The following is a 24,018-nucleotide window of genomic DNA, read 5'->3' on the forward strand; positions in this document are numbered from 1 at the left end:
GAAGAATGTTTAGCTCGGTTGTAAGCATGCTGCACATAACATAGGTGTTCATCCCAAAGCTTGGGATGCTTGCTGCAATAGCCTCTGAGAAATTGGATCACTGTCCTGTTGACCACTTTTGTTTGGCCATCTGTTTGCAGATGAAAAGTTGTGCTCTTCTTCAGTCTGGTGTCCATCAATTCCCACAGACTCGACCAAAATTTCCCAACAAATCAGGAGTCTCGATCAAATATAATGGAAGTGGGTAATCCAAAATGAACCCATACACGCTGAAAAAACAATTTCGCTGTTTGTTCAGCTGTAATCTGTTTGTTACATGGTATTAAGATACACATTTTGCTGAACCTATCCACAACAACATATAAATAGTCATGTCCTTTCTATATTGAGGCAGCCCCCCAACAAAGTCCATGAAAACACTTTCCCAAGGATGAGAAGGAACTAGTAGTGGAGTGTACAAGCCTAGTTTTCTATTGCTGGGCTTGCTTTTAGCACACATGGTGCACCCTCTTACATATCTAGAAACGGTTTCATTCATTTTTGGCCAATAACAAAATCTTTGCAGCTGTGCAACTATTTTACTTACACCAAAGTGACCTGATATTAGAGAAGTGTGTGCTTCCCGAATTATCTTTACTCTTTTAGTTTATGGAATGCATAAATTTCCAAAATGATACAAGAGTTGGTCCTTAACATGATAATCCAATTCTTCTACTTTTTTTTCCATGACTTAAAGTTGCATATACATCTTTAAAATCTATATCTTGAGCATACTGTTCAATGTAGCATTCATGCAATACTGAATTATGCTCAAGTATAGTAGATGCATTTATGATTAGTCTGGAAAACATATCTGCAACTTTATTGTGTATGCCCTTTTTATATCTAATGACAAGATGAAACTGTTGTAGAAAACCCATCCATCTATAGTGTCTTGATTACTGCAACTTAGTTTGTGAGTGCAAATATTGAAGTGGTTGATGACCAATATGTATAACTGTCTTTTTGCCAATTAAATAATGTTTCCACTTTTTCACACTCTGTACTAATGCATACAATTCTTGATCATATGTGGGATAATTAACTACTACAGAATTAAATGTCTCAAAATGATAACATATGGGTTTACCGTGCTGCATCAACACTGCTCCCATGGCATAGTCACTGGCATCTGTTTCAATCTCAAATGGTCTTTGAAGATCGGGCAGTGCTAGTACTGGTGCTGTACTAATCTTTTCTTTTAAGGTGTCGAAGGCTTTCTGCTGTTTGCCTCCCCACTGAAACACCTTTTTCAATCTTGTTAAAGCATGTAAGGGAACTGCAATCAAAGAAAAGTTAGAAATAAATTTTCTCCAATATTGTGCTGCTCCTAGGAAGCTTTTAACTTCTGTAATAGATTTGGGTTTAGGCCAGTTTACAGTGACTGCAACCTTAGAGGGATCTATCTTCAATTCACCACCCCCCTATAATACGACCCAAATAATTCAAAGATGTTTTTCCAAATTCACATTTTGAGAGCTTAACATAAAGATTTTCTCTTTTCAAAACATCTAGAGTCTGCTTTACATGCTTCAAATGTTCTTCCCATGTTTTACTAAATATAAGAATGTCATTTGAATATACAATAACAAAATCATCAATAAAAGGCCTGAGTACATCATTCATTACTCTCATGAAAGTAGCAGGAGCATTAGTTAAGCCAAAAGGCATAACCAACCACTCATACAGTCCCTGCTTTGTTTTGAAAACAGTCTTCCATGCATCTTGCTTTGCAACTTTGACCTGATGATGACCACTATGCAAGTCCAATTTGGAAAAGTAGACAACTTCTTTCAACTGATCTAATAGATCATCTATGCGAGGAAGGGGATAACGATTTTTTATCGTTATCTTATTCAGTGCTCAGTAATCAATGCACATTCTCCATGAGCCATCTTTCTTTCTCACCAAGACAATTGGAGACCCACATGGTGATGTGCTAGGTCTTATGAACCCTTTCTCGAGTAGCTCCTGTACCTGCTTCTTGATTTTTGCATTCCCTGAAGCGGACAACCTGTACATTCCGATGTTAGGCAATGGAACATCTTGCTACAAATTAATATCATGTACTATTTCCTTTTGGGGTGGCAGACTTTTAGGTTCTTGAAATAGTATATCATATTCTGAAACAAATTTTTCTAAATCATATTGCTGTTTAGCATTACAGCCCTCAAATATATTGGTTTTATCAGGTTTATTTTCCTTTATAACCATCAATAAAAATTGTTTGCATGAATTTACAATTCTTTTCATTTTCCCTGAGTTTATGAGAATATAATTATTCTTGAGTTTATGATCTCTTACAATATATTCGATTCCATCTTTAACGAGTTGATACTTGTTTTCAGCTCTATAGAAAGTAGCTTTCCTATCATACAAATAAGGACTTCCTAAAACGATTCCACATATATCCAAAGGAACTATATCTAACTCAACATCATCTATAAATGCTGACCCAAAAGAAAACATAAGTTTACATCGTCTAGTCACTTGTAGCTTTGCTTTATCACATAACCAACCTAATGGATATGGTTTCTTGTGAGGTGTGGTTAGTAATCCCAGCGTCTTTACAATTACTTCAGAAATTAAATTTACTTGTGAGCCACTATCAAACAAAGTATCAATCTTTTGATGCTTGGAAATAACTCTAATATGAAAAAGCTCATGTCTTTTCCTCTCATTTTCTTCATTATCAGTAGATTGTGCAAAATTACCAGTAGATGCTTCAGAAATTTTACCTTTTATACCTATGGCTGTGATTGTTGTTTCATCCCCTGAGTCTGACCCCAAATATTTTTGAATAGATGCATCAGTCTTATTCTTTTTTCCATCGTACTTCTTGGGTCTCAACGCCAGATGTAGAATCCAACAGTGTTCATCATCATGCCCATCCTTCTTACAGTGAGTGCATGGAGATTTGGTATTTTGTACAGTATTTGTCTTCCTCTCTTTCCATTTCTGTTTTCTCTTTTCCTTATTCTTGCTTGCAGTGGGTTTTGATGATCCCCCAACTTCTGGGTTCACATTCTTGCCTCTAGCCTCTAGATGCGTAGCCTGAACAGATACCTCATCTATGCTAGTGGGATTAAACATGAGAATGGTGTGCTTTAAATAGTTATGTAGACCACCTATATACTTCAGCAAGGTTTTAGGTGAGTCTAAAGAAGTTCCTAGAATCAAAGATCTTTTTCTAAATTCTTGGGTGTAGCCTTGTACACTTTTCCCTTTTAATTGTCGAAGAGTTTGCCAACTCATCATGGCTTGTTGCATATAAGCTAGTGGATAGAAGTGTTTTTTAATTACAGAAACAAATTCACTCTAGACAGAAATAATTTTACCATGCTTCTTCATGTCAGCTTGTGTCCTGCCTTCCCACCAAACCAAGGCAGTGCCTCCGAGGCGTAGGGTGGCCAGCAGAATCTTACTTTTGTCTGAATCGATGTTCTGCACTCTGCAATACACATCAATATGTCTAATCCAATTATCCAACTTCTTTGCATTCAACTCTCCATCATATATCAGCAAATCAAATTTAACATTTAATTTAATCAAAGATGTTTTCTTTTTATTTTCAGGGCTATTAGGAGGTGTGGGAAGCTTTTCTTCTTTCCCTTTGCCTTTAGAATGGTCATGGAGGAGAGATCCTTCTGCTCCTTTATCTTGTTTGGAGTTTGATGAATCTTCATCTCTACCTTTCTTAAATTCTCTATACATTTCCTCTACCATGGCTCTCATGGTCATGAAACTATCCATGAACTGGGAGTCTGATTCCAAAGGACTTTCTTCTGCCATTTTCCTCTTAGGATAGACTCTTCGAATTTCTGGGTTACCTTCAACTAATTCTCCTTCTCCTAATTTAAGCTTTGTCCTAGTTAGCATTCAACAACAAAATCCAGCACAAGCTTGTCTAACCTTAGTAACCTAGAGCTCTGATACCACTTGATCTGGAATTGATCCAAGACAATTAATTAAGGTATTACAGACTCATATGCATGGATGTGCCTATGTTATTTTATGCAACATATCGATAAGATTGCGAAATACACAGGCACTGAAGTAGTTAGAGAAAACATAACATACAAACATGTAAACACAACAAGTTTAATAAGGAGTTCACCCAATACTCCTGGGCTACGTCTCCTGGTCCAGCCTTCAGTGGTGGCCTCTCTATTATGTTTTCAAAGCAGAGTTTTTACAACAATGAGCTCAATTTGAGTCTCACACAGCAGACATAAATCAGCAAGACTGTACTTGGATTCCCCAAGTCTCTGGAGTACACAGACTCTCCTTACTAAAATTCGACCTCTATTGGTCACAGTAGTATGAGCCCAATCTGAGACTCATACATGACAGGCATATACAGAGGAGTTCACTTGAACCTCTCAAGCCTTCTTTGGAGTACACAGACTCTTTGACTCTCTCTGGCTCTATCTGGCTCGATGCTGCCTTTGCTTCTGCAGGTCAGCTCGGCTTCTTCTCTCTGCTCTTAGCTTTTCGCTTCTAACTTACTTACTTCTCCTTTGTCAGCTTCGTGGCTTTAAAGCCAATCTGTTTTCTGACTGTTCGTTTCTGCTTCCCGGCTTTCCAGTTTCCCTACCTCTGTCTGTCTGAATCCCTCTGTTTTGCGTAATCATCACTGTATAATGCCTCACAGGGAGGTGGCCACATATTTCGTAATGAACTGAGTGTCAGTTCTCTTGGACGTCTTTGAAACGACCATTTTTACCATTAACTCCAAGAATGCCCGCGAAACATGATCTTCTGCCAACGTATCGTCCACGTCGAACTTCAAACCCTATACAACTCTGCATGTTTACCTCGTCAAATCTGGTCATCCATCGGAATGCATCTCTATCTTCGATCTGGAGCCTCCAGATCCTACGGTCTCCGTCCATATCAAGCGGGGAAGTAACATGATGTTTTTCTGCCTGATGTGAGCAGTTCTCTCTCTTCCACCGGATGTGTGGCACCCATTGTGTGGCATCGGGCGGGACTCAGTTAAAACCGCTTACCGCTCGAAACCATTCCGATATTCTGCTGGTTTTTGTGGGACCCCGCTTTTAACAGAATCGACGCGATATTCGTTGCATTTTATAACTTTTCGGGTCCGAGCGCTTGAGGCTTTTCTTTCTTTGAGGGGTTTTCCCGGCATATCAGAAACTGCCCCTGTTTCTTGAATTGATCTCTGGTTTTGCCAATTTGCGCCAGCGCGTGTTACCATGGGCCGACGGTCTACGCGCTTGACCGAGGGTCCTCACTGCTCCGTGCTGATCACAAATTGCAACTGTTACGAGGATATTTCTGATAAGCTTGATCTTATAAGACTTTGAAACTTTGGCATGATTTTTAAAAAGTTCATGAAAACTTAGAGAGTGTTCTAGGATCTAATTCGGATCAATTTAAGCTAGCAAAACATTTTTCTTTCATCTTATTTTACAAAAGCAAACTATCTAATTCTAACCTTATAACATCCACGGGCTTAGATTAAACTAATGAGCACCTTATTATTCTCTACCTAACTACTGATCTGCGAGGAATAAACAGTTCGGCCAGATCTTTATTCTCTAACTATAACATCAAATTTAAAGCATGAAACAGTCAAGATTAAACTATTTGATTGTCATGGGTTATGGCATTTAAAACAAGCTGCACACAACCTTATTTTGCAGAAACAATAGTAGTGGCATTTAGACTTGCTCATTTTCAGAGTTTATTTGTTTTCTTTTCTTTCTAACCTAGCATTTTCTTTTTGTCTTGATTTTTTAAGACATCTAACCTAACATTTTCTTTGATATGGACATCATCATCAAAATATTTTTTCAAAAACGTTTTATTCACTAATATTATGTCCATATTCTAACTTAACATTTTTTTAAAATTACTATCTTATCAAAACCAAAAAATGTTACAACATGCCACATTAACATTACCCACATATGTAACAACATTTATATCATATTGGTTATAGTTTAAGATAATTATTATTATTAAATTTATTCAATTATAAAACTATAACTCTTTTAACATGGATGTATTTACATTAACATTTAAATTAGAAATGTTTAAATATATATTTTTAATATAATTTAAATTATATATATATATATATATATATATATATATATATATTTTAATTAGAATTATTAAGAGGAATGATTGCTTCATTCCCTTTCTAGGCTCAAATCCCCACAATGATGTGATAAACTATAATAACTTCATAAGTATAGATATTGTTAAATAATTCAGTGTGTTTGTGGGTCTTTATAGCTAAGAGGGTTAACCTGGTTATGGCCGCCGCTTTGCGAGGGTTAAGTTGGTTATGGCAGCGGCTTTGCTTGTTATTGATGAAGTTATCAAGATTGATCCCAACAAAATGATAAACCTCTTACTTTCTTTCGAATTCATTAGCATACTTGAATGTCGAATGTGGGTAGTTGTTTGTTCCCTGCATTCGGCGATTTGTTTGGGGAAAACGAGAAATAAAAAAAAATTCTCACGCAATCGAATTTAAATTTACAAATTCGTCGTATTCAATTGCCACACAAAATTTTCAAATCTAACTGCCACGTATCTAATTCATAACGCAATCGAATTTAAATTTGCAAATTCGTCATATTCAATTGACACCCAAATTTTCAAATCTAACTGCCACACATCTAATTCATAACGCGAAGTTCTAGGCTAAGAAAAACACTGCATTTCCACTATTCACATGTCGGGAAAATTGCTTTTCATCTTTTCATATTAAATAATTGCATGCAAATGAATCAATGCAAATCGTTTTTAGTGGAATATGTCAAATATGTAATCTATCATGGTTTGGTTAATAATTTATTTGGGCTCTAATTATTTGGGGTGGGTGACAGGTTATATTTCATGGATTATATTTTCTACTAATTATAGAGGGGAGGGGATGTGTGTAATTTTGTTTATTTGTTTGCATTTTTTAGAATAAAAATAAAAAATAAAAATTATGTTTTAAATAGAAAAATAATATTTGTTATAATTAAAAAAATATGGTGTAAAATAATTAGAAATAAAAACAAGGCATAGTTTAATGATACTGTTTTTTTGCAAGTTATGGGAATTCTGGTTATATTTTGAAAAAATCTAGCAGAGATATTTGTGAATTCAAGTAAACGCTGTTAAATTTCATAATTTTAGGTGCCATAATAGTTTTTGATGGTGCTGAATCTATTTCCACCATCAAAAAAATTATTTAAACACTACATTACAAAAAAATTTGAAATTTTTTTGCCTGGATTCTAGCCACTTTTCGCAGTTCGGGCAATTCCTCCGCGTCATTAGACGACTCCTAAAAACAATGTGTGAATCAAATGTTTAAATCTTATACTTAAAAAAACAGAAAAATTCAAATAAACTTTATATATATAGAAAAATAAATTTTATCTATCTAAAAAAAATTAAGTTTTTATGGTTAAATTTTTTATTTAGTCTTATATATACCTTATTTAGCATTCAAAAATACAATTATTGTATTTTTCATTGAATGTTAACACAAAGAAATTTGGTCCTTCTTTACTCATTTTAAATCTAGACTTAAAATAAATCTATACTAATTTATGAATAATAATGTATAATATAAGAATAGCAACCATGTTTCCAAAAATTCTCATTACTATTTAAACTAGCCATTGTCCCAAAAGGTACAAAGAGAGGCCGATAGATTTCTGAAGTTGGAATTGTTGAATTTTTATAAAAGGTGGGGCCACCTTCTGGGCTACTATTGATATTGTACAACTTATTAAATCTGAAATAGAGTAAAAGATATAGGAGACAGAACAGACTGGGAATGTAAGTCTTTTATACTGGAAGCGAAAAAGAGAACAGAGCAGCATGTAAACCCAGAAGAACATAAAGCTTATTAAATCTGAAATAGAGTAAAAGATATAGGAGACAGAACAGACTGGGAATGTAAGTCTTTTATACTGGAAGCGAAAAAGAGAACAGAGCAGCATGTAAACCCAGAAGAACATAAAGAAAACGACAAGACTTTCTGATTCAACATGTGTTTATTGGGGTTCAGATTCATTCACATGTATTTAAAAATGCTGACATGCTTGAAACAAAAAAGAAGAGAATTTGAGAATTTCATGTAAATGTATTTTAATTTAAAAACAATCAAATAACCACTCTATAAATGTCATTGCAGAAGCCCATGTAAGGTATACATATTCCTATATAACATTTTTGAAAACAAAAACAAAGATAGCTTAACGTGAGTAGCATAATAATTGGCATTCCATGAACAATAGAAACCACACTCAAAAGGCCAAATCTATGTAAACTGAGTCTTTATTAAAATTGCAGGTACAGGAACATCTATGACACTCCACAAATATGCATCATGTCTGGTGGAACATACTAGACTTATTATGCTTGAATACTTCTAAATATTTCACTTGGTTTTTTGTGTTTTTCACAAGCAATTCTACAAAAGACAGTTACATGCTTTGCAATGTATTTCTTGAAATTTTACATATGGTCTACACATAGAGACATGTTTGGTAGGTAATAACTAAACATATATACAATGAAAGTATTCTTTGGCTTCTAAACATATGTACAATAAGAGCATTCTATTACATATAGATGTAATTGACAATGAGCAGCTAATCATATATGCATGATGGGGCATGGCATCGGCAACACCAATTAATTTTTATTGTGGTGCCAAACTATGCGAGTTGTTCCTGCAATTGACGCCGCATTTTCCTGTGTGCGTCCCTTTTATGGATGTGAATTGTTATCTTGAGTATTTTTTTTATCTTCTTTAACAATTCAATGGTTGGACGCAAACGATAAAGAGGCAATGATTGTTGGGGCAGGATCCTTGTTTGCATATCTTGTAATGTAAGTTCTTGTTGCTGTATTTCTTGGCAGTACTCATACAACAATCGTAGGTAGCCTGTATCCATACCTGTATGATTGTTCTGTTCATTCGTTGGAAATTTCAGACGGATTATATGCTTATAATGCTCACGGCACCATGATTCGAGTTTGACAGGCGGTCACTCTGTAAGCACTTGTTGTGTAAAGCATGATTTGAGTTTGACAGGCGGTCAGTTGTGCCCTACCATGCGCCTTCAAAATCTCCAAGGTGGATAGCATTTTGGAGTGATTTTGCATAAGAGAGGTCCAATTCTTCTCTCAGGAACCAATTTAGCAAGAGAGTGCATGCAAATCAACTACGAGAATATCAGGTGCCACTAACCCCGGATGTGGGGAAAGAAGAAGTTATGAATGTTGTTGACGGGTTCAACCTCCAAACCAGTGAAGTCTCAGGAACCATACATGTGAAGTACCTGATAAGCCCCTTACGATGTTAATAATATGTGCGCTTTATGTCACCACCGGCATAGACCTGATATTTTGATAATGTTTTACTTAGAAAATGATTTGTTCGTCTCGTCATGTGTTGTTTGGTATATGGACCGTCAGTAAGTAAAGGTGTACCTGGAACTCTTAGACGCATTTGGTATATAGAAAAGTTTTTTTTCTAATATATACATACATATACATAGATAGACACACACGCACCTATGTTCTCACGTTTCTTAATACATTTAGCTCTGTATAAGACGCAGTGTATTGGTTGGAAGTTAAAGTCACAGTGGCCCCATACACTTTTCTAAGCAGGGTAGGGCCCCAGTATTGTGTGTCCCTCATCCTCTCGTATATGCAATGTTCTAGTCTGTTTTCAAAAATGCGGACCTGTTGTTTAAAATTCTGTCAGAAAGTTCCCTCTCATAATAAGATTCTCAGTAATCAGCTGACAGATCCTGTCACAGTTGGCATAGCAAGACTCGATGCATTTATTTGTCATAAGTATGAACATTAGCATATTCTCTTCATCTCCAGTCTAATTCAGACTGCATGCTCTGCATGTGGGTTTTACATGGTGGGTGTGGTGTGTATTCTGAGGAAACAATGCGGGCTCTTCTCTATTATTCGTTTTAGTGAAGAGGTCGCCCTTATGAGCACTGTTACATCAAGGGCAGCCAGGCCACCAAATTAAAATATGGCTACCCCGCTACAACGTGAGCCAGCAAAGGGCACACGAGAGTGGACTAAGCCTGCAGGGAATCGAGAGAGTGTGTGTCCAAAAGGTTAGCTCGATTAGTAGTAGATGCTCTTGTGCTAAGTCCGGAGTTCTCGGGATCAAATCGCACTGTTACATCGAGGGCAGCCAGGCCACCAAATTAAAATATGGCTACCCCGCTACAACGTGAGCCAGCAAAGGGCACACAGGAGTGGACTAAGCCTGCAGGGAATCGAGAGAGTGTGTGTCCAAAAGGTTACCTCGATTAGTGGTAGATGCTCTTGTGCTAAGTCCACAGAATTCTCGGGATCAAATCGCACTGTTACATCCAGGGCAGCCAGGCCACCAAATTGAAATATGGCTACCCCGCTACAACGCGAGCCAGCAAAGGGCACACGGGAGTGGACTAAGGCTGCAGGGAATCGAGAGAGCGTGTGTCCAAAAGGTTAGCCCGATTAGTAGTAGATGCTCTTGTGCTAAGTCCACAGAGTTCTCGGGATCAAATCTCGTAGGGTTCTATGGGGATATCAGTCACTGATGCGGCAGCTCGTACGCCTTCTATCTGGAAATTCCGGGAAAAGGTGAGAGAGCTCCATAAGGTGTAGCGTGGTACCAGCATCCCCATTCTGTGGTTAAGTGTGTGAGGGTGGAGTACGATTACTTCCTCGATTACACATAATGTAAAAACAAAAAAGCAGCTCAAAAAATAAAAATACCTTAAAAGACCCTGCAATTTTCGAGTCTCTGGTCCATTCCACGCCAAGGGTATTTTTCGATGGCTCGTACGAAGTCTTAAGAGTATCTTCTCCGTAGGCCTTCTGCATTGAGAAGTTCCATGAGTTGCTCGCAAAATCATAGCCAGGCTCAAATGTTCTGCCTCCTCCGGCATGGACATACGAATACTTGAGCTGACCGCTCGCCGATAAAAAGTTATACTTAGCCGAGACTTTGTTCGACGGATCAAAGGCCAAATTGCCATCCAACACAGTCATATTGGCCTTTTGGGCATGAATGTATGTCACTTTCAGCTGCTTGCCCGCAAGTTTTGCGGAGCTCATGAACTGGAATCTCGCAGCCTGGATCACCAAAAATTATAAGAACAAAATAAATAGCTCCGAATGTTATCGCAGCACTATATGGGCGGGGATCAGAGTTTTTGCATAACAGGCCCAGGTTCAATGCACACTAGAACTCTGAGGTGAAAAGAAGGCAACTCAATTGATTTTTGGAAAAGCAATTAACGTGTAATGCTAGAGGAGACTTCAAATCAATGGTTAAAAGTGTCTCACTTGAATGGAGCAGGGTAAAAATATTGACAATTGTTGATGCATAGGAAAACTTATCGCCCTAAAAATTCAAAATAATAGCAACAGTGTTTCCAAAAATTCTCATTACTATTTAAAAAATTAAAAATTCATTCCAGCAGAACATGTTATCCAAATTAAAAAAGAAAAGATTCTGCAGACGCTTCATGGTCTAGATCGTCCATTATCTTCTGCCCATGCTCCACCATCTTCTTGGATGGCATATACAGAAATCCAAGTCCATAACCACATATTGCAACTTGAAATTGAAGACTAAGAGTTGCCTATGTCGGCCAAAGAATCACTAATTAATTCGAGAATCCCTTTGAGCGAAAGCATTAATCAGACTCTGTGAAGTCTGAGCTGGGCCGCTCTGGCTGTGGCTTCAACACAGAGGAGGCGGACACAGAGGAGGCGGCCCTGCTGTTGTTTTCGAAGGGGAAACCCATCATCGGCTGAGCCATCGCTTGAAAATCAGCGGGATCTGCTCTCATAATCGTGATTGGAGCCTTGTTTGCCCTTCGCGACGGCCTTTTTCCGATGAAATCATTCAGGCCCGGAATGGATCTCTGATTATTACACGCTATTGACAACGTCTCTGTTCGAGTCCCCGGAGCCTCAGATTGAGCCTCCATCGAATCCGAAACTTCCAGGCTTGCATTTGCTTTTGCTTCGACGGCAGTCTGGGAAGGGCTGCCCGGGTCGCAACTGGACGTGGATGATGAAGGTCCCGCATCTGGTGTGGAGTTCAATTCTGTCACCAGCGCCCTCGTTACGATCTCCATGTCTCGCCGGGAGTCCTCGAAGATCCACGCCGGGAGGCCTGGAAGATCCTCGTTACGATTTCCATTTCTCGCTGGGAGGTCTTTGGCCGTATAGGAGGGCTGGAAGCGCCAAGCAGCCAGGGCTTGTTCCCTCAATACGCTTCTGCTTCTGTAGGGCACTGGCAGCTTCGGGTTCGATCTCGTGACCTCCTTCATCGTTGCCCTGCTTCCTGCTTGCTTGACTGAGTATAGATCCACTGACGAACAAAACAAGAGAATAAATAAGAAACAACGAGATAGGCACAGTCTCCCCTTGAGTATGAAAATCCAAGTGGGAACGCATGCAATAACGTGATCTAGTAGTCAAAAGTCATTAAAGTCGGAACAATCTGGCTTAACGTGTCATAATAACCGTACGTTAAGGGATATTATTATTATTATTATTATTATAAAAGTCGGTGAGATTTACAATGTTTTAGAATAATGTGTTTGCCGTATTTATTTTAAATTCATTTTTATTATTATTTTTAAATTTTGAATTACTAAGATTTTTCCCAAAATATCTGGAAACTTGTTTCAAAATAGGTGTTTATTTATATAACTTATACAATACTCATTACGTTTTTAAATCATGTTTTAAAATAAATGTCTTTTTAAAGATATTTCAATACCCATTAGTTTGAATATCTATATAATATTTGCAATTTTAGTTCGTAAATATTATTTTTATTTAAGCTTATTTTTAATTTTAAAATGTAATTTTAATAATAATTAATTTAAACTAGTGTAAAATTATATAAATATAAATTCATTTTATTAAAAAAATTTAAAAAAATATAAATTTAATTATTTTAATAGTTATTATAATTTTTTTCGGTGAATTAAAGTTTTTTATTTATGTCGAAATTTTACATAGTTGTTTGTAGCTTACCAAAATTATATTGTCCTCACTCTTACCAGATTTATTTGATAGTAGATTATTACCAAAAAATATTACAAACTACCATAAGAACTTGGCTGACCATAAATAGAAAGGAACATACAAAAGACTTGTAAGATCAGAATACAACCCAAAACCATTATGGATAAGAGGCAAGATTCTTCGTTCCAGAACCTGGAGATGGTGGAGGTCTAAATTCACAATGCATATGTTTCCCCATGTGAGCCATTCCATCTTCAAAGCGATCCATTTAATCATGAATGCGCCATTGACCCCTGTTGTTCCATAAGCTTAGTGAGATGAACAAGTTATCTGCCAAATCTTTCCTAATTGATATCAACCTCATGAATGCCTGAAGGATTGGTTGGATCAAGGTCTACAGCCTCTCCTTGGCCAAAATCCCCCATGTTGATTTTTCCATACCGAGTAAAAAACCCAAGGGGAAACTAGACTACACAAAAAATGCTTGATTAGCCAGTGCACAAGACCACATCTACGGAGCAACAAACACCCACTAGTCCCATCCGAATAATATATGGGTAAATGATTGTGTTCACCCCCCTAGAGATGGATTATATAAGCCCCCAAACAGAAGCCGTAGAGCCAAAGACAACCCAATGAGAAGAAGGTCTGCCACTTTCTGCCTATGAAGCCTATCCAGGGCCACAAATTGAACTATGGGACAACTAAAACCATGGTAAGGCCAAAAACAAGAACATACCCAAAAACACCAACAAAGAGCCCTGAGACTGAATTAAACTAAGTGTGGTTGATTCCTCCCAAATTCTGAAAAATAACAACAATTGGATTATTAATAAGACTACAAGAGTGTACTGGAGAGAAAGAGGGTTGGCTCTGTTCTCTCATCACACACCCCCAATACCAGAACATATAGACCCTAGTTTCCCAGATAGAACTGGAAACTACCATACATGCATAATTTACAAATGAGGGCCAAAAAACCCCAATGCCCAAATTAATGATAAGGACATCAACTAAGTAGAATTGAGCAGAAAGAGGGCTCGAAATACCTTGATAATGGTCTCAGAAACCAGAGAGGAATTTAGTCGACCAAGTATTGAACAAGAGTGCACCATAAGCCCTGAATAACCAGATTGTGTTTGAAAATGTAAGCATGGAAGAGCTCTAATAATAGGATCCAAACTAATATACCCTGGATAGAGTTTGGTATCACCTCTCTCACTCTAGAAAACCAAATATGGGTCACGAACACCCACACCCCAATAATTTTGGTTTGCCTTGTCCCCTAGCAACACCCTCCACTCTATGAAAACTAACCAGAAACAAAAATACCACCACTCTACATCAGTTGCATGGGCGCAGAGCTGAGGACCTTTCATACCCACATACCACTCCAGCACCTCCATTAACTTGCAAGAGAACTTAACCATTGTCGTAGATTTTATAAATGCCACACACATCATTGCATGGAAAAGGTATGCCACACCACCCCACCTTAATGACCAAGAGAGTCGGTGGGGTGGATGACAGCTTCCCTGAGGCCCTCCTTACACTGCTCATTCAACCGCATTGGGGAACAATTTAGTTAAATTGTTAAAATTAAAAGAAATATATATTAGCTTATTACTATAGATTTTCTTTTATTATAATTTTATTTCTTTATTTATTAAAAATAACCCTTTTTGTGTTTTATTTTTATAAAATTTGAGATTAATTATATAAGGTATTTAAGATACAAAGAAATCTCTCTTATACCTCTTATGAATATTATTCACCACTAGATATTTTTTATTGGAATATTGGTCTTTTTATGGGACAACGAGATGGTTGTCTCACTGGGATGTTATTCCATCCATCCACTTTCAAATCTCAAAGGGGGACATTATGAATCATCTTAGTAAGAACATAAGGATATGCGTCTTGTTGGAGTCTGAGATCCCGACTCCAGTGGTCTCTAAACGTCTTGGTCCTAGGTTGATGGTACAAGTTTTGATATATATGGAATATTACTGGAATAATAAATTTAGATCTTAAAAAAAAATGGAATATTCCATTAAATATTCATTATATTCGGAAATGTTTTTTTATTTTTATTTTAACTTATTCACAAGAGATTTGAACTTCAAATCTCATGATTTACATATTACTTCATGACACATTAATTGCCAATTAAACTACCTCTTAAACTATTTAGAAATATTAATATAATAAAACATAGATCAAAATATATATTTATTAATTAAAATTACTGAAAAAAATCATATACTTTTATATAATTATGACTTAAATATTTATAATCATTATACTTCATTATAACATTTAATTATTTTAAAATAAAATTTAATTATATTTATATTATTATATATATGAAAAAATTATATTGAAATATTTTTAAAATAATTTATATATATATATATATATATATATATATATATATATATATATTCTTCAGATTTTTTATAAATATTTTAATTATATATATATATATATATATATATATATATATATATATATATTCTTGAGAATTTTTATAAATATTTTAATGATAGTTTTTTTTAAGTTTATGAAATTAGTGTAGAATAGACAATGATGGGTATACTATTAAGGTGCTTCATGATGTGAAGGTTATTTGTTTGAAATTTCATGGGCATAAATCCAACCTTATTAAAAGTTGATATAATCTAGACCAAATATAATACTTAAGTGATTTTAACGACTTAGATACCTTAAGTCATAATCTTTCAAACCAAAAATTAAACTAAAATCGTCCCAAAACTCAAACAACTTAACAAATAAAAATAATAATTATTATAAAAAATCATCCCAGAACTCAAACAACTTAACCAATAAAAATAATAACTATTATATTTTTTTTGGGATATAAAATCTAAATCTTAATGAACCCATTGTAATGAACCAATTGTTGGCTTGTGGTATACATACACTTAAAAAGTGTGTTACACTTCTTGGATTAATCCTAAACAATAAAGGCAGGCTATCTCTTTCATAAATATTTGGTTGCGCACCGCCCTTTTTCATAAATATTTAGTTGCACGCCACCCTTTTCATAAATATTCAGTTTTCTTAATTTAAATATTAAGGGGGATGAGTGTTTCCCGATGGAATCCATCCTTCAAAAAAAGGAAACCAAATTTGATCACCGGTGAATATTATTGAACACCAAATACCATGGACAACATATCAAGTTTCCGAAGGTTTTAGAAATGAGAAGTTATAAAGTTGACGCTGTTCCATGATTTGATGCCATTGTGATAGCATCAACAATATAATGGGAAGCCGCCTCACTAAGACGCTTTCAAAATATAACGGGAAGCCCCACCAACACGCTTTCAATAATTTATTGCAACGCATGCCTAGTGAAAATTAGAGAGAAATGATAATTTTTTCAATGCAATTAAAATAAAAATGAATATTAAAATGTCATAAAAGGATCTTTTCTTAATGAAATTAAAATAAAAATAATATTAAAATGGTTAAAAAAAAAATTATAAGGTTGATATATGTCGAAGGTTTTGTTTGTATTTATAATTAATATTAATAAATATATATTAATATAAATAATATCAAAAGAAAAATAGTCCCAATAAAATTATTATTAATTTAATTTAGACTTTTGTGATTTATATTATGAAAAGTAAGAAAACTTTCGGTAAAAATCACATCATCAGAGTTTTGTCAACGTGTTCTAAAACATTCAGTATGGTTCATCGTCACGAGAAATGAAGAACAATATTTTGACATCAAGTTAAATGGATGAAGATATTTTTTTTAGTCATTATAATATAACAATTAGATTTGACTAAATAAATAATATTATTAATAAATAATAATTTCCTATAAAGAAAACAATTAGATTTGACTAAATAAATAATATTTTAATATAAAAAATAATAGTTAGAATATAAAAGTTAATATTGAATTAAAGAAAATAATTATTCAAAAAGAATTTTTTAATGAAATGAATATATATATAATGAAATGCATATTTAAAAATAAAAATAAAAATAATATTTAGTTCAAACCTAAATAATCAAAACAATAAAACAATTAATAAATTCAATATAATAATATAATATAATAAAAATAATATTTGGGTCAAATTTAAATAATCAAAACAATTAATTCTAAAACCTTAAAAATAAATAAAAATAATAAATTGTCAAACTTAAATAATCGAAACAATTAATTCTAAAATCTTAAAAATAAATAAAAATAATAAATAGTCAAATTAATAATAATAAATGATCTGATAATCACCCTATGAGTGACATCAGTTGAAGATTTATTAAACAAAGGTATTACAGACTCATGTGCTGGTGTGTGTTCTGTGTTATTTAAGCAACAGATCGATCAGATTGCCAACACACAGACATTTAAATGGAAAGACAACAGAGAAATACAGTAAGCAAACACAAAGACACAAGAATTTTAATAAGGAGTTCACCCTATTCTCTAGGGCTACGTCTCCGGTCCAGCTTTCAATGGTGGCCTTGTTTTATTGTGTCTTTAAGCAGAGAATTACAATGCAGGGACTCAATGTGAGTTCTCCTGAAGCAGGTTTGCTTGGCAGGGTGGTTCTTGGATTCCCCAAGCCACTTGAGTACACAGACTTCTTCTTCCTACCAGCTCTGTGACCTTCTGGTCTACAGTGGAGAGCCCAATGTGGTGCTCAGCCTGGACAAATCCTCTATGGGATGGCTCGGATCTCTCAAGCCTTTGGTGCTCGATGCTGCCTCTGGTCAGCTCGGCCCTCTATCCCTTTCTGCTTTTGCTTCACTGTCTTCTTTCTCTATGTATTCGTCCTCCTCTCGGGATTCTGGTCTCTCTGTCTTCTTTCTTCATCTCTCGGACTATTCTCCGACTTGACTGTGCATTTTTTTTTGTTGTTCATGGCTTTGAAGCCATTCGAACCTATGCCTATTCATTTCCTCTTCCGCCTTTGTCGATTCACCTTTTGTAGCTACGCTTGGAGTTCCTTGTTCAGCATCATCATCAGCACTCAGGGAGTGGCCATGTGTCCTCCTCTAAACAGTGCCAGCCTGCTTCATCGGTTCGTTTTTTCAGTTACGTCGTGGATGCGTTCTTCCTCCAACGTGGCGGTCAAACAGATTCCAAATCCTTCTAAAACGCGGCATATTCCCTTTTCGATTCCTCTTCCTCCCTCAGGCGCGATCTTAGCCGTCTGATCTGGGTCCCCTAGATCCAACGCCATACGCACGTTTCACGTGGTTGACTTGCCCGACCTTTAGCACGTGATCAACGACGGTTTTCTCTCACCTCCGCTTGCCACATGTCGATCGATGAATGGAATCGCTCTACTCTTGTTCGAAACCTCTTACCATTTGAGGGCACCCCGATCAAAACCGCTGGTTTCCAAAGCATGGGTGCCGCCTTTGTACTTTCAGCACTTTTTCCTTTCCGCCCACAATTCTCCGGCTTCCCATGCGTCCATGTGCTCGGGCTTCCTCCTTCACGGCCCTGTTGTGCTAATCGCGCATCAAAATCCACCTATGTTTCCCGATCTGGGGCTCCCAGGGACTAATTTGACCTCCTGCGTGGTCTCCATGGGCCTCGGTCAGCATGCTTTGACCGAGGTCCTCGTCGTTCCACGCTGGCTGCCATTGCCACTGGTTCAGGGTGTTTTTTATCGCTGTTTTGGATTCTTTAGAGATTTGTTTCGACCCGATACAGTCATGGTTCTTTGACAGTCTTCTATGGATCCAATTCGGATCACGGCCTTCCCACTGAAAAAGCTTTTGGACCACCAAAAGTTGGTTTTCTTTCAAGCATCGACTAAGTGAGGGTATTGCTTTCTCACTTGTCCAATCTCAATCCACTTCGCACTACTCGGTTTTGAACCTCTGAGCCCAATCCTGAGGTATTCAACATCTCCTATGCGCATTGTCCTCACCTTCTTATCCAAGACTATGTCTCCCTGCAATTCATTAAGATATTCAGGTAGCAGGTCATCAACAGAAGGCAATTGACTCTGCTCTTCAGGGTCCTCAATCATTGAAGGCTCAAACAACCTCAAGTAATCTGCATTTACGACTGAGTAGATGTGCATGTAAGTTGGTAGATCAAGGCGAAAAACATTTTCACCAATCATCTCAAGTATCTTGAAGGGTCCATACCTGATAGGTTTTAGCTTTTTACCTTCACCTTACATCCTGTCCTTGCTGATATACAACCAGAGTTGGTCTCTAGCTTGAAAACTATGTCCATCTGATGCTTGTCATACCTAGCCTTATACTTGGCCTGGCTCTTTTCCAGTTGTTCCTGTACTGCCTGGTGGATCTCCTGGATCTGTTCAATGAACCTAGTTTCCTTGTCCACATCACTGTGTCCATCAACAATGGTATCTTTACCAAAGACAAAATCCAAAGGAGACCTTGGTGTGAAACCGAAACAAGTCTCAAAAGGAGATCTCTGTGTAGAAGAGTGTTTGGCTTTGTTGTAAGCATGCTGCACATAACACAAGTGTTCATCCCAAAGCTTAGGATGTTTGCTGCAATATCCTCTAAGTAACTGGATCACTGTCCTGTTAACTACTTCTGTCTGGCCATCGATTTGTGGATGAAAATTTGTGCTTTTCTTCACTTGGGTGTCCATCAACTCCCACAGAATTGACCAAAACTTCCCCACAAATCGGGTGTCTCGATCAGATACAATAGAAGTGGGTAATCCAAAATGAACCCATACATGTTCAAAGAACAATTTTGCAGTCTGTTCAGCTGTAATTTGCTTATTACAAGGTATCAAAATACACATTTTGTTGAGCCTGTCCACAACCACATATAGATAATCATGACCTTTCCTAGATTTAGGCAGTCCACCAACAAAATCCATGGAAACACTTTCCCAAGGGTGAGAAGGAACTGGTAATGGAGTGTACAAGCCTAGTTTTCTATTGCTGGGCTTGCTTTTAGCACACATAGTACACCCTTTTACATATCTATAAATTGTCTCATTCATTTTCGGCCAATAACAAAACCTTTGCAACTGTGCAACTGTTTTACTTACCCCAAAGTGACCTGATATCAGAGAAGTGTGTGCCTCTCTAATTATCTTTACCCTCTCTGTTTGTGGAATGCAGAGTTTCCCACAATGATACAAGAGTCAGTCCTTCACATGATAGTCCAATTCTTCTACTCTTTTGCCTTGACTCAAAGTTGCATATACATCTTTAAAATCTATATCTTGAGCATATTGTTCAATGTAGCTTTCATGCAGCACAGAATTATGCTTAAGTAGAGTAGATGCATTTATAATGGGTCTAGATAACATGTCTGCAACCTTGTTGTGTATGCCCTTTTTATATCTAATGACTAAGTGAAATTGTTGTAGAAAACCCATCCACTTGTAATGTCTTGATTGCTGCAACTTAGTTTGGGAGTGTAGATATTGAAGTGGTTGATGATCAATATGTATTACTGTCTCTTTTCCCATTAAATAATGCTTCCACTTTTTCACACTCTGAACTAATGCATACAACTCTTTATCATATGTATGATAGTTAACCACTGTAGGATTAAAAGTCTCATAATGATAACATATGGGTTTACCGCGCTGTGTTAACACTGCTCCCATGGCATAGTCACTGGCTTGAGTTTGGATTTCAAATGGTCTTTTTAGATTAGGCAGTGCTAGTATAGGTGTTGTACTAATATTTTCTTTCAAGGTGTCGAAGGCTTTCTGATGTTTACCTGCCCACTGAAACACCTTGTTCAATCCTGTCAAAGCATGTAAGGAAGCTGCAATTGAGGAAAAGTTAGAAATGAACTTCCTCCAATATTGTGCTTCTCCTAAGAAGCTTCTCACTTCTGTAGTAGACTTGGGATTAGGCCAATTTACAATGACTGCCACTTTAGAGGGATCTATTTTCAATTCACCACACCCTACTATATGACCCAAATAATTTAGAGATGTTTTGCCAAATTCACATTTTGAGAGTTTAACATAAAGTTTTTCTCTTTTCAAAACATCTAATGTCTGCTTAACATGCTTTAAGTGTTCTTCCCACGTTTTACTAAAAATCAGAATGTCATTGAGATATACAATAATGAAATCATTAAGAAAGGGTCTGAGTACATCATTCATTAATCTCATGAAAATAGCAGGGGCATTGGTCAAGCCAAAAGGCATCACCAACCACTCATACAATCCCTGCTTCATTTTGAAAGCAGTCTTCCATGCATCTTGCTCTGCAACTCTGATCTGATGGTATCCACTGTGCAAATCCAGCTTGGTGAAATAAACACCTTCCTTTAATTGATCTAAAAGATCATATATGCGAGGAAGGGGATAACGATTTTTGATTGTTATCTTATTCAGTGCTCGGTAGTCAATGCACATTCTCCACGAGCCATCTTTCTTCCTCACCAAAACAATTGGTGACCCACATGGTGACGTGCTAGGCTTGATGAACCCTTTCTCGAGCAACTCCTGCACCTGCTTCTTGATTTCAACATTCTCTAAATCAGACAACCTGTACATCCCAACATTAGGCAATGGAACATCTTGCTGCAAAATAATATCATGTGCTATTCCCTTTTTGGGTGGCAGACCTTTAGGTTCTTGAAACAAGACATCATACTCTGAAACAACCTTTTCTATATCAGCTTGCTGATCAGCATTACAACCCTCAAATACATTGGTTTTATTAGATTTCTTTTCCTTTACAACCATCAGTAAGAATTGTTCGCATGAATTTATCATTCTTTTCATCTGCCCCGAGTTTATGAGAGTATAATTATTCTTGAGCTTATGAGCTCTTACAAAGTATTCAATTCCATATTTAACAAGTAGATACTTGTTCTCAGCTCTATAGAAAATAGCCTTTCTATCACACAAGTAAGGGCTTCCTAAAACAATTCCACATATATCCAAAGGAATTATGTCTAACTCAACCTCATCTACAAATGCTGACCCAAAATAAAACTTGAGTTTGCACTGTCTAGTCACTCGTAGTTGTGCTTTATCATTCAAGCATCCTAATGGGTATGGTTTCTTGTGAGGTGTAGTTGCTAATCCCAATTTCTTTACAATTGCTTCAGAAATTAGATTTACTTGTGAGCCACTATCAAACAAAGTATCAATCTTTTGATTTTTGGAAATAAATCGAATATGGAAAATCTCATGTCTTTTTCTCGCATGTTCTTCATCAATAACAGATTGAGCAGAATCACTAATAGATGCTTCAGAATTCTTACCTTTTATACCTGTGGCCGCAATGATTGTTTCATCTCCTGAGTCTGACCCCAAATCTTTCTGAATAGCTACAGCAGTCCTCTTCTTCTTGCCCTCGGACTTCTTAGGTCTCAGCTCTGGATGCATAATCCAACAATGCTCGTCATCATGCCCATCCTTTTTACAATGAGTGCATGAAGCTTTTCCTTTCTGTGCAGTGTTAGCCTTCCTTGCTTTCCACTTCTTCTTTCTTTTCTCCTTGGCCTTGCTTATAGTGGGTTGGGATGGTCCCCCAATGTCTGGATTTCCATTCTTTCCTCTAGCTTCTAGATGAGTAGCTTGTACAGATACCTCATCTATACCAGTGGGATTAAACATGAGGATGGTATGCCTAATGTAGCTATGTAGACCACCAATATACTTCAAAAGAGTATCTGGTGAGTCTAATGAGATCCCTAGAATCAGTGCTCTCTTTCTGAACTCTTGAGTATGCACTTGCACACTTTTCCCTTTTAGCTGTCGAAGAGTTTGCCAACTCATCATGGCTTGTTGCATGTAGGCCAATGGATAGAACTGCTTTTTAATTGCAGCAACAAATTCACTCCAGACAGAGATGGTCTTACCATGTTTTTTCATATCAGCTTGGGTTCTGCCTTCCCACCAAACCAAGGCAGTGCCTCCTAGGCGTAGGCTTTCCAGCTGAATTTTTCTCTTGTCTGAGTCAATATTCTATACTCTGCAATACACATCAATTTGTCTAATCCAATTGTCCGACTTTTCAGCATTTAGCTCTCCATCATATATAGGCAAGTCAAATTTAACATCTAGCTTGATCAAAGATTCTTTTTTATTATGCACAGGGCTATTAGGAGGTGTGAGGAAGCTTTCCCCTTTCCCTTTTCCTTTTGAGTGGTCATGCGAATGAGACTCATCTTCTTCTTTATCTTGTTTAGAACCCGATGAATCTTCAACCTTATGCTTTCTAAAGTCCCTATACATTTCTTCTACCGTAGACTTTATAGCTAGGAAACTTTCTATGAATTGAGGGTCTGGCCCCACAAAACCTTCCTCTGACATTGTCTTCCGAGGATATACTCTCCCAATTTCAGGATTAGTTTCCACTAACTCTCCTCCTCCTAATTTGAGCTTTGACATAGTGAGCATTCACAGCTTAAACCAAACAAGCTTGTATAACCTTACAGTCTAGAGCTCTGATACCACTTGATCTGATAATTACCCTATGAGTGACATCAGTTGAAGATTTATTAAACAAAGGTATTACATACTCATGTGCTGGTGTGTGTTCTATGTTATTTATGCAACAGATCGATCAAATTTCCAACACATAGACATTTAAATGGAAAGACAATAGAGAAATACAGTAAGCAAACACAAAGACACAAGAATTTTAATAAGGAGTTTACCCTATTCTCCAGGCTATGTCTCCGGTCCAACTTTCAGTGGTGGCCTTGTTTTATTGTGTCTTTATGCAGAGAATTACAATGCAGGGACTCAATGTGAGTTCTCCTGAAGCAGGTTTGCTTGGCAGGGTGGTTCTTGGATTCCCCAAGCCACTTGGTAGACAAACTTCTTCTTCCTACCAGCTCTGTGACCTTCTGGTCTACAATGGAGAGCCCAATGTGGTGCTCAGCCTGGACAATCCTCTATGGGATGGCTCGGATCTCTCAAGCCTCTAGTGCTCGACGCTACGTTTGG

At 36.8% G+C, this 24,018-nt stretch overlaps 1 protein-coding gene across 1 annotated transcript; it reads right to left on the reverse strand.

Moving 5' to 3' along the window:
* Positions 1–10,601: 10,601 nt before the first annotated feature.
* Positions 10,602–11,160, reverse strand: LOC149248757 (outer envelope pore protein 24, chloroplastic-like). The gene is made up of 2 exons (XM_089450955.1): positions 10,819–11,160; positions 10,602–10,664 (listed from the first exon to the last, which is right to left on the reverse strand). Exons 1-2 carry the CDS (start codon positions 11,158–11,160, stop codon positions 10,602–10,604), a joined length of 405 nt encoding a protein of 134 aa, XP_089307081.1.
* Positions 11,161–24,018: the final 12,858 nt, after the last annotated feature.

This window comes from Pinus tabuliformis, chromosome 7, assembly GCF_031772625.1.
Source record: "Pinus tabuliformis cultivar Carrire ecotype Pingquan chromosome 7, CPIR1, whole genome shotgun sequence".
Classification (NCBI taxonomy): Eukaryota; Viridiplantae; Streptophyta; class Pinopsida; order Pinales; family Pinaceae; genus Pinus; species Pinus tabuliformis.